This window comes from Dermacentor albipictus, chromosome 1 (genome assembly GCF_038994185.2).
Source record: "Dermacentor albipictus isolate Rhodes 1998 colony chromosome 1, USDA_Dalb.pri_finalv2, whole genome shotgun sequence".
NCBI classification, from domain to species: domain Eukaryota; kingdom Metazoa; phylum Arthropoda; class Arachnida; order Ixodida; family Ixodidae; genus Dermacentor; species Dermacentor albipictus.
This window is the reverse complement of record NC_091821.1, coordinates 372,910,748-372,923,397: the sequence shown is the minus strand read 5'-3', so window position 1 is coordinate 372,923,397 and position 12,650 is coordinate 372,910,748. Positions and strand designations below refer to the sequence as shown.

General features: G+C 45.8%; 1 protein-coding gene across 4 annotated transcripts in view; it reads left to right on the top strand.

Annotated features, from left to right (window-relative positions):
• Window positions 1-12,650, top strand: part of LOC135905462 (adenylate cyclase type 5-like) — a 291,632-nt gene that overhangs the window by 211,841 nt on the left and 67,141 nt on the right. For all 4 annotated transcript variants that reach the window (XM_070531894.1, XM_065436412.2, XM_065436414.2 and 1 more), the window contains one exon: window positions 6,076-6,197. In XM_070531894.1, coding sequence (XP_070387995.1) covers window positions 6,076-6,197 — 122 coding nt within the window. The remainder of the gene's footprint in view (window positions 1-6,075; window positions 6,198-12,650) is intronic.

Sequence of the window (12,650 nt, the reverse complement as noted above, 5' to 3'; positions counted from 1 at the left end):
TTGAGCGATACTACTACCCGGTGTGATGTAGGGAAAAGGTGTGAAAGGATTTAGTGTGAAATAACTTGGAGAACAACGACGGTACTCAAAATCGCATTCAAATATCATATTTAAAATATTATATCTGCATATAAAGAAAGTTAATAAATTGATAAATCTCGTCTAGCAAAGGTTGTCTTTGGTGTTAGAAGATGGATGAGAAGGAGATAGGGAAAGTGGACATTTCCTGGCCCTCTGGGCAGTCAAGAGCACGGCACACGAGATCAATCTCGCGCTACGAAACGTTGTAATTTAATTTAGTTTCCAGTGCGCTCAAACAAAGGGGAGGTGAGTGCGAGTCGTGCTTTGTGAGCATGTGGAATTGTATTACGTTACTTTCACGGGACCTGGACGGATGATGTTTATCGAGGAAAATGAATAATGCGCCAAACATTCGGCGCCTAAGCCCCTTACGTAAGCTTTGCAGTCGTTCATGTACTGGTCTAGGCTTTCTCTTTTTTTTTTGCACATCATGCAAAAGAAAAGAAAAGCTGCCATCCACGTTTGCATAATAGTACAACGCTGCAGAAGGAATACACACGGGTTCCAAAGAAGCATCTACCATTGAGGAAAAGAAAGGCAGCAAAGTTATGCGACCTTGCACATTCACAGCTCAATTTCCAGCGAAGTAGTTTCTTTCGATCAGCTGCATTAAGGATTTCCGTTGACTGTAATTAAATAACACGTTAAAATGTTGCTCGCATATAACTCTTTCCAGCACTTTCTTAAGGAATGTTTAGCGAAGGCCGTCTTGTAAACTCAGAAACATTTAACTTCAGCATAATTGCCCCCCCCTTTCTTTCTTAACTTTTTTTTTACGAAATTTGAGTTTGTGAATAGTTTAGTCCTCCATAACAGCTGAATAAATTATACGCAATTTCTTACCGCACAAATTTTCACGCACACACGTTCTGTTGTGCTCGCGTGAATGAAATACTGCAAGGGCCGTAAACAGCCCACATAGCTTTGCCTACACATAACACATATGCCCCTTATTTTCACCGAATATAAGCAAGGTGCCTTCCTTCAGTTTACCGAGGACACCGGGGAAACTTATTACGTGCCTTGTGGAACGCATGAAAATATGAAAAAAGAACGTTTGCTCGGTAATTATTTGCGACGCTCGTAGCTAAGGCAGAAATGTTAAACTTTCTCCGCACATCACCCTTAACATACTCTCCAGTTCCACCAACAGTGAACTCGGTGTCACGCATGTTGTTGTTTTTTTTTTGGGGGGGGGGGGGGGGGGCGACACCAAGAAACATAGTGCGTATAACAGCTGTATAACGATTTCGGGAGCTTCCTTAAGTAATATCCCAAGCCTATCATTAACTGCCACTTTTGAAACTTTGCCTGCACATTACCCAACACGAGTATTTCGTAATCGTTTAGAAAACGAGTATTTAATTTTGAAACTCTTAACAAACCTCCACACTTCAAATTTTAGGTACGCGTCATTTGTAATATGACCCCCATTATCTCCAAATGTAGGATCGCTAACACCTTTGGTTTCCCCAAAGCACCGTCAAAACTTTGTAAGCTTTCACCTAACGCCTCTAAGCAGGCAAAAAACGAGAGTTTGCGAATTCTCATTTAGCCCCAATAATAACCCACTCCAATATTTATCCGCGCATCACCCGTAACGTGCCTCTCATTTCTTGTAAATATAAACTCGCTGAATAACCTAGTCCTCCCAGGGCCCTGTGAAAACGCACATAGACGTTTTCGAGCGCTGCTTAGATAGCAGCTTCGCTGTAACTATCGTCCTTGTCCGTATTTTGAACCCTTCCGCCAAGCGTACTAACAAGGAGACTAGAAACCGTAAGGCGAGGGAGAACCAGTTGGCAGCTTCTTTTTCGATTAACTGATTAATCGACAACCACTTCAGTTACAACCAGTGCACGTGTGTGCTTCATCTGTAAGTCCGCCAGCTGCGTTCGCTTTTGTACCGACCATGGGAAAGAGCGGCAAAGTGTTCTGCGTGCCTTAGGGTTTGCTTTAGCTCTCTGCACGTGAGCGAAGGTTACTGTGGCTGTTACACATACCACTCAAGAAGTATTCGCTGCTTTGTAAGACTTTTATAGCGCACTGCGACCGTGTGGCGCGTTTTCTGACAGCGTGTGCTCTTCGGCGACATTGGCTTATTAGACTGCGATCACTACATCACGTACCGATGGTGTATCACGGAGACATTAATCAGCCGGCAAAAAAAAAGCACGCACTGAACTGTATCGCAAAAAGTTCGGAGCACAAGCAAAAGAACTAAGACACAAACAAGTGTTGTGCTCCATCCTTCTTATGCTACACACTGCCAGCCTTTACAAACAGGCACAATTTTCACATTCGCTGCGCGAGCTCTATAGGAAGATGGTAATAAAACTTCATCGGAGTTGATTTCGATGCCGATCGAATGCGGAATTCCAACCGTATTTCGTAAGTGTTCTTCTCATCTGATTCTTTCCATTTCTTATCGTTAGGGGTGAGTGACATACACCGTGGCGATAACGAGGGCGTGGCTTCGCGCTAGCCAGTAGCCAATCCAAAATTACAGAAAGAATGAAAATAATCTTTATATAAAACGGGCCCTGGGGCCCTATAACGTAAAACTATTCCAATATGTTTTTATTCCAATTTCCTGACGTCAAATTTGCGTAACCGCCGATGCGATGATCGGGCGGTCACCCGCAGGGTTGTCTGAACAGTTCGATCAAACGCTCTCCTCGTTCATGAGAGGTCATTTTTGTTTGCTTGAAAAACGAATAACATTGCTTACACAGAACAGCTTGTATTATCTATAATTGGCTGACAACAGGCGAGGAACGCGCTCAAGTGGAGAGGAATTCGATGGGGCCGAGCCACTGCACTGAAAATCGATAACCGCATCAAGAGGGTGATGCCGGCGTTTGCGATTGGTCCGCTTTCCCTTACTTAGCTTTCGGTGGCTCGTCGAAAATCGGGGCTGAATGCAAAGGAAGCTTAAGAATGACGCTAAAATGAATCCTCAGCAAAGAAGAGTTGGCAGAACGAGGTCGCAAACGTGCCGAAAGGCCTCGAAAACGTTACACGGCCACGCAAAAAGTTTTATTATACGCAACTAAACCTATGCTCTCCAGAAGGTGCGAGTCGCCAGTGCCTGAGCGATCGGCGGCAGCCATCTTTTATTCCCTTCGCAACGAGGCAGCCTACGGCTATTCAGAAGAAAATTCAGTTTTTTTCGGCATATATTAATGCATCTTTATCGCGTACACGTCACTTTGACGCGATGAGTTCTTGCGGTTTTGTGACGTCGCGTGACAGGCAGGTGAAGTGGGTGCAGCCTGAAAACTTTGGCCAATAGCTGAGGGCTAATGGCGAAAAGGGGTCGAATCAGAAATAACTATATTTTTATTTTATTCGATCAAATCATGCATAATCAATGTGGACACGTCATATGAGATGTGAAGCTATCAAGGTATTCGTGACGTCGTGTGACAGATAGGTTAAGTGCGGGTGGTCCCAAAAAGCTTTTGACCAATCGCGGAGGGTTGATTGCATAATTGGAATAGAAAAGTTTGGGATAGCTTTATGTTATAGCGCCCCTTGGCCGGCATAATGTAATGACTAGGGGTGTGCAAATACGCTAATATGACCGAATCGAATAGGGCACGGTGGAATAATTCTATTCTATCCATTCAACAGAAATTCTATTGATAAAATATAATTCTTGACCTTCTTATACTATGAAACTGAGCTGTAATCAATGCTGACATGCTAATTTGGTGTTCCCTTTAATAAGGAGGGACCGTACTGTATAACTTGATTTTATGCACCTAAGTTACCGATAGCTTACTGCATTCTTGTTTTACAAGGCTAGGAGGTATCCGAGCATGTGCAGCACTGTATTTTCTAGCCCAAAATTCGGAAAAAATCCGAAAATGTTTATTATTCGATATTCGATTCGATATTCGGCTTTTTTTTTCTTTCTTGGCTTAATTGGACACTCTATTCGTAACCTACAATTCGGTATTCGCACTAATGATGCCTTTCGCTCAATTTTATTAATTTCTTATCAGCCAGCAATCACGGCCCTCCGATCCCTGCGATAACGTGCATGGGCGAAGCGCCGCACGGTCCACTGACGAAGCACGAAAAGTAATGGCGCTGGAATAGAATCGTTATAATATACCAGCCCTGAGTTCGGGACACAGTTTAGATTAGTATCTGTTGCTGCTGTGTACGTACGCCGCACGCAGGGGCACTTCGTGCGCAAGTAATTTCCTCGTCAGAACACTTTTAGTTGCATGTTCCGTATGCGTGGCGACGCGTGCAACTTCCTTCTCTCTCTTTTTTTTTTCTTTTCTCATGATTTAGCGCGCTCCTTAGCGCCATCCTGTACAGCGTTGTAGAAGCTTCACAAAATTAAAGAGTCACCCCCACCACTCGCAGCGTCAAAACTAACGCCATCCACTCTGCAAACGCTACGGCGCTCTTGCCGACAACGGAATCTCGGAAGAGCGCGCTCCGGGATCCCGTCATCGCCGGATCTATATAGACGAGCCCCATATCCTCACATTTCCTCCGAGCCACACAGGCGAACCTGCCACAAATTCTCTCTATGCATTCGCACATCAGGCTTGGACACGGCACCATCACCCGCAAGGCACGAACAGACCCGACGCCCTTAGCACCTCAGCCAGCATCCGCCTTTTCTGCGGTCTCACAGAAGATCCCCTTTCCATCACACAATGTGGTGACCGCCCGAACACCCGCCATATCCTGTGGATACCTTCCTACTCCTACGCTACCTTATTTCACCTCCCAAGGCCCCCTCCCTCCCATTCCTGGGTGGCTGCACTAGGGCCACCACCCCCCAGAAGCAAGAGTACCTGGCAGGCAGGCACGGGGCTGATATAGGTGGCCTGGACTCAGGCCCCCTCCTCATTAATTCGTGGAGCATTAATTAAGTTTTCCTTGTTAAGTTGGGAGCGCACTCCACTAGAAACGGCAAGGCCCGCACGCAATTAAGAGGCACGTGAATGTGCACGCAACGCCTAACGTTGCGGTTACTCTTTACGCATGCGCATCGTTATTACGCAACTTGCTTGCGCACGCAAAGATGTTGCGCACGCTAAACTGAACCTGCACTAATAATTTAATCGCGTATTGAGCAAGGAGACATCATATGCGCGGAACAAACCGGCTCCAGACATCATCCGTCGTACTCCTAATAGTGTACAGGTTGCCGGAAAAGTACATTTCAAATAAGGAGCTCTGTACTATTTCTATATCTTCTGCCCATCTTCGGGGGAATCGGGGTCCGCTATTTTGTCCTCCGCCTCAGTCGCACAGAACCACTCCGACGAACACACACACACACACACACACACACACACACACACACACACACACACACACACACACACACACACACACACACACACACACACACACACACACACACACACACACACACACACACACAAACGCGCGCGCACATTGTGCGCACATTGTGATTGTGCTGCGTGCGGGCGTGCCATGCCGATATGTCGACACGCTCTCAGGTGTTGTTGGTACAAATCGCGCAACTCTTGGTTCGCGTACTCGTGCTACATCTTGAAGACTACCACGATAGTGTGACTCAACGGGCGGAGCTTTTGGTTCGTAAAAGGTGTTTGGCATCTCAGCCGCCTTTTGCTAGTACCATTTCCCTATGACAAATGGGGACTGTCGCACTGTTCTCGCCAACCGATTCAGCGTACAAACTACGAGAGAATACCGGGCCCACAGAGCTGTGTTCTTTAAGTGTTGACGTGCGGAACGTGACGAAGCGGCAAATAGGTACGGTCTGTCTCAGCAACCGTATGGCTCAACATCGTATGTCATTTCGGTTTGGTATTCTCTCTTACCTCTGTTATGACAATTCGAGAAGCCTGGCCATCTATGGACACTGTAGCCTATAATGCTTTCGATCGCTGAGCAGGCAAATCTTGTTCTGTCGTATCCATTTGACGTTTTTGTCTCGCGTCATAATTTATCTATTTCGCTCTCTCTTTGCAGGAGCAACTCTTGCTCTCCGTTCTTCCACGCCACGTTGCGATGGAGATGAAAGCGGACATCGCGAAAAAGCCGCAGGACTCCATGTTTCACAAAATTTACATCCACCGGCACGAGAACGTCAGGTGCGTATATTTGTCCTCCACCACGTTTGCTCTTTCTTGCTATTCTTTTTTTTCTTTTTGGTCTTCACGCTCGCTTAGCAACGAGAACTACTGCCATTGTGTCCGCAACATTCGACGTACGCTGTTCGTCCTGCTTGTTTGCTCTGGCACAAAAGCTTTTTCCTCTGCGGGTTGGCAGCGAGACGGCCCGCCTGGCACGTCACAACAATGGGCGCGCGGGTTCCGCATCAGAAAGCATATCGAAAATTTGATGTCGCGGCGACGCGGAGCGGCTCGCCGAAGAGCTGTTTTTGAAAGCGATTTGAACTGGTCGTTTCTATTACTATTTTTTCACTGTACAGGTGAGAACGCGCAAAATACTGTGCGCCAAGATTGCCTAGGGCTGTGGTCTCTTCTCGGTATGCCGCCATGTGCGAGTGCCTCGCAGTAGAGTTACTGTATATGCTACCAAGGGTAGCATATGCTACCTTTGGTAGCATATACAGTAACTCTACCTAGCAGTTTGGCTCAGCGCTAGTGGTATTTGGCGTGGCCTCTGCCACGGCGAAAGAAATAATTTAGAACTATGGCCAGCCATCACGTCATTTTTCGCGCATTGTCGCAGAAACACCGCTGATGGTATGTTAACGTTCTCTCTTTGCATGGCGTTTATTTTTTTTTCTTTAAACGGTGTGCAAATGCTGCATGACGAGGCTTTCTGAGCGGACGCACCGTGCAGAAGCAAAACTTGACGCCGAATCGTTTCATGTCATATGGAGATCTAGCATTTAAACTCAAACAGATATTTTAAGTGCCCTATTTATTTCTGCTCCCTTGCTACTTTTCTTGACCATGTAATGAAGAACGCAATTCGAGGGAGGGAATCACAGCGATGGAATCACAGTGAGGGAGGGAATCACAATAGTTCAGTTTGCGGTTGCTAGCTTGATGCTGCTGGGCCACTTTTGCGTATATATGAAGTGGTAAAATTTAAGTTTTACGTAATATTTAAAAATCAAAATCACCTGTGGCAGATATCATAATTCTAGTCCTTGAACTGGATTATTCAGAGTGGTGGATATTTCTTGCACGAGAAATTCAAACACATATTCAACTAATCAATAAAAACACATTAATTAAATTCCTGATTAATTATTTTACGGCACATATGGTAATTTACAAATTCTAGCCAGTGAGTTTGCAAGGCAAGTTTGGCATCCACTTGGAATGAATTTCCAGAAGGACGCCAGTTTGGAGAAGTGCGCCATCAAATTCGCCGTGAAATGCACTGTTCGACTCGCTTTCCTTATCCAGACGTTCTATTATGCTTTGAAGCACAAAGGTAATTAGAGAGACCATTTATTTCATGCACACATTGGGAAATAATCACTCGAAAGTGATGTAATCCTGGGAATTCATTTCGAGTATCCGGATACGTCTTGCAAGCTCACTCGCTACTATATGTAAATTGCAATGTTCCGTAAAGTGATTATTTAAGAAGCTAATTACCGAATTTTCGGTAGTAAGCTTTAGTGTTTCGATTTGTCGTGCTAGTAATGTCGTCTCTTCGAATAATACAGCTCAAGGACAACAAATACTTGCCGCAGGAGATTTTCGAAAATTCCAATAAACTTAAACATGATCCCTCCGTATACTGGCGCAGAAGGTCCAGCACAACGTGCTCTTGTCAAAACGATGCTTTCAAACGTCATAATTCAATTGGAAAGTACAAAAAAAAACGCGTTTAGTAAGATTTAAATCATTGTGAGGCGATCTTCAAATCTGCGCTGCATAGACCGAGGCAAGGCCTTTCTTGCGCGGCTATCGACACAGCCACTGCCGTTCGGACTTGGCACTGCGATCGATGCGAGGTTATATATAACTTATTTTTGCTAGCGGAACACTCATAAAGAATGAGCAATGTACACCGTTTGCTGAGAGTTGACTTCTGCGCACCGTGTAGGCGTCGAGAGATCCTGATTCCATAGCCGATTAGCGGCACCCCTCGCTCTGTAAATTTCTGACACTAGCGAGAGCTAAGTTCAGCACGAGTTTGACTGATTCCAGCTCGGTCGGGCGAGCTTGTGCCGCATGATTTGGTGTGCAGCGTCTCTCTCTCTCTCTCTCTCTTGGCCTTCGTTTTCCGTGTGCTAGTTACACAAAATCTGGTTTATTCAAGTTATACATTCAGTTATGCATTTTACACTTATGCGAATTATGGGTCAGACCTTGCGCTTCTAATTCTTCTCTCGCATTTTTTAAATGTAACGATACTTAATTAAATTATGGGGTTTTACGTGCCAAAACTGCGATTTGATTATGCGGCACGCCCTGGGGGGGGGGGGGGGGGGGGGTTCGGTGGAGGAGGCTCCTGAGTTCGCAGCAAGGGCAATAGCATCAAGACTAGGATCCTCCGCGCTGGCCGGATGCCTCAGCTCCCTTAGAAGTATGTCAAAATCGTGTTCCGGCCCCTCGGGGGCCTCAATATTGTCAAGACCGGCTCCACCGTGGTGGCTGATGCAAACCTGGCAGCCGCTGGCATCAGCACCGAAGACCTGCGGCGCGGCACATCAGCGTCCAGTAGAATATTATGATGGCCAGCAGACCTGGAAGTGAGAATTCCGACCGTTATGTCAGGGTCCGGCAGATCGTCGTTCGGGGCCGGAACTACGAGGTCAATGCCCTACGAGTCCGCCCCTCACTCCCTGTGCAAGGGCGTGACCCAGGACATTTCGATCTTAGACGGCCCGGACATCATTGACAGCAACAACGGCGACGACGAGAGAGCCAGTGGGTTCGTTTCATTGACGATCTTGCTGTCAATGACGTCCGGGCCGTCTAAGATCGAAATGTCCTGGGTCACGCCCTTGCACAGGGAGTGAGGGGCGGACTCGTAGGGCAAACCGCCGTTGTTGTTGTTGTTGCTGACAAGATTGACCATGCCAACAGTGGGAGATTCAGGCTGCTCTGCTCAGCTCGGACCCAGACCAACATCGGGTCGTCCAGTGGGCTGAGAGAGAGAGAGAGATGCAAATGAAAGAAAGGCAGGGAGGTTAACCAGACTTAAAACGTCCGGTTTGCTACCCTGCACTAGGGGAAGGGAAAGGGGAAATAAAGACGGAAGAGGCTGCCAGGGCCTATGGGCTCTTGGCCGCTTAATGATCTTTTGATCCTTGTTGCCAATAAAGTTTTACGCACGCACTCACTGATACAGGTGCACTGTGGAGCACATTGAACTATTTTGTTCTTTGCAGCAAAATAAGTAAAACGAAGATATTCTATCAGGAACAGGAAAACTGACCGTCGACAAAAGGAAGTGGCCAAAGGGGTTATACTTTCCGAATTCCACGTGGAAGCTTTGCTCCTTAAGTTAAAAGGCTCATCACAGTGATCTCAAGTTCGTATTAGTGGTTGGTCAAACGCCTGTCGTAGTTTAATGAAATTGATAAGTGAACGCCTCGTCCTGGCAGTCATTCGACGTCCTCTGGTCGGGAAGCACTTCCCGACTATAGACGTGTCGAATTGTCAATTCAGGATCGAAATTGAGGATTATGGGTGGTTTGGGGGCACCGCTGGACATTCTCCAATTTTTTCTAATCGGAGTTCTTCGTTTCAGTGCTTGACGGGGAACTAAAACGTCGGCTCTTTGTGAATCACCTGGCGTGTCAAGATGAAACTTCGCAGTAATGAAGTGTGCTTTTAGGAGAAACATTCGAGAAAAAGGTTTTTAAAGTTGTAAATTCCTAAAACGTCGTCGGAGCCTTCAGAACGGCTCCTCGAGCAGTGTATTCAATGTTTATATTTATGGTTGTGAGCGAACGGCTAGACATTTAGGCCTAAAGCTCTGGACACTCTTCCATCGGTGGCGTGGCAGCATATGCGATCTGAACTTTTGCGCGTGAGTATATGCCAGCACCTATAAGTATACTTGCTTACGTTGGCTCACAACAATCCAGATGGCATTATAGCGGTGCAGCTCTCTTTGGAAAGGTATCTGAAAACGTCATCATAAGTTTATAAGTTAACTATTACTCTGGGCATGTAAATGTGAACGAGCTCACTTTCAGCGATGCCGCTGCCGTTGTAGCTGCTGTTTAGATTAGAAGTGGTGGGGAGGTTGCAAAAGGGCTGCGAAAAAGTTCAACAAAAAAAAGAGAGAGAAAAGATAACGAAAACGCCATTGCAGGAAAAAGTGTTCGGGCACCACGGCCTTTCTGTCTCGAACTCCGCTTCGCCGGTCTTGAGCTTGTGATTCTGCAACGTCACGCAGGTCTGCCGGAGCTTACTTCTTTGTATGCTTGCCCCCATTACGCATCTAGTTAAGTCCAGAAGACTTAATGGTGCTGTATAACAGTGGCAAAGCGGCAACAGCATTGTGAAACGGCGTTCTTTCTGGATTCCTGAAAAACGAGAAAGAAGAAAAGGCAAGGAAGTTAACCAGGTTGGATCTGGTTTCCTTCTTGGAGTTTTAGAAGGTGCTGAGGCAGTGCTAACGGTTACTTGGAATGCTGACTGGCAGAATGTGCACATGCAAATTTTTCTCTCTCGGTGTGGTTATGTGTATATGCAGATAGTTACTGGTACACGCACCTAAAATAGCGCCGTTGTATTTCAAAGCACTGCGGGCAGCTGCTGTTCGTCATGCTAAAGGCGCCCCTTAAGCGTTCTGCTGAAGTGCGCGGCCTTTCCGACTTTCAGCGGCCTTATACGAGAGCCTCGTCCATAGTACCGACTTTTGAGGAGGCGTTGAACAGACTCTGTGACTCCGTGTATTTCAGCGGCTGCGAGAAACAACTTCTAGCGCTTTTGTTTTCTTTTTTTACGCACCGACTCTCACCTTTTGTTTCTCGTTCTCAGAGTGCTGCGAAACATCAAACAATCGATTCGGAGAACCGTGTATTGTTTATTTCTTCAAGAAGAGAAAAGCCAGCCGGTTTCCACTTCAAGTGTCCAAGTTCGGTCCAGTTGCACTGCCTTTTCGTAACCTAACGATGCGAAATAAGCAACGAAAGTTCAACATGCATGCAGCTATGTTTGTGGGAGAATGAAATAGGCAGGAAAATAAAGAACTTTATTTTTATAAGAATCTCAGACTACGTCGTCGCTGTCGAAGTTCTACCTGGTTGCCGGCTGTGGGGCTGAGTCGCGTTTCACTGGCTGTCCGGTTTTACAGCCTTATTCTTGTTCCATGTAGCTTCCATTAAGTAAGTGGAACATATGTTTGCAAATATGTCCCACTTACCCGGTGGCACCTACGTGGAATGAGATCAAGAGTGATGCGCATACAGCAGACGTAAGAAGTTCCACATAACGAAGAGCCTATGCTCAGGAACGTCCATTCCACATAAGTTCTAATTATTTTTCGTCTTATGTTCCGCTTATTCAATGAAACTTATGTGGAGGGAAATTGAGAAAGTGGATCCTCCTTTTGGAAGAACTCTGGTTGCCATAGGTTGACCGTTTTTTTTTTTTTCCTAACGATACGTTTGCTATCGCGAATGGCCAACCACTGTTCTTACGTGTCGATCAGGCGTAGGAAGTGCCTTGTCAATACGGACACAGCATCCGATGGCTACCTTATTTATTTCGTAGACGTCCTTTCCCTCGTGGACTTTTTCAACATCAAGAAAGTCTAACTGCGAGTCGGCCTAGTTGGAACATATTCATATTGATACTTTTTGTGCGCAAACAAACAGGGACGAAGAATAGGGGCAACACAAGGACGAGCGCTTTCTAACAACTGGTTTATTTTTGAAGAACTACTTACTTAAATACCCACAGAACTGCGCGATCTAGTCAACAGAACGCCCTACAGCGCATATGATACCCGCTGATCTGCGCCATCAAGTCAAAAGAGCAACGTCAATATTACATATAACACTTGTGATAAAAAAGACGTGGACAAAAGCCACCTGGTCATACTAAAAACAGCAAAGTGCATGAAAACAACCACTTACAATAAAATGCGTTAAAGATGTGATGAAAGAAGCGAATTTTCTTTATCTAACAATGAAACAGAAGGATGGCTGATGCATTTATCTTTTTGTTTTTCTATCCAGTATGCTTCCACGATTTCCCTAGCGGTTTGATTCCTATGCCTGTATAAAATGTCTGTGCTAGTAAGACAAGGGGAGCAACCATGTTCTTGGCAATGCATTGCCAAATGCGTACTAGGGCGACCTTTAAGGCTAGACAAGTGCTCCCTTAACCTAGTGTTAATGCATCTCCCAGTCTGCCCTACGTACACATGACCACACGTCATAGGAATCTGGTAAACAACGTTCTTCGCGCAATCTACAAATTGGGTCTTGCGCGGATGTTTAACAGTGCATTCTTTCTGTACATCACCCTTACTTTCAAACTTCTTTTTAACCTTGGAACACACACTACCTATTTTGTTTCTTGCCGAAAATACTACTTTTACTTCATAACAACCAGCCACTTTTTTAAGTCTGTGTGAAAGGCCGTGCACAT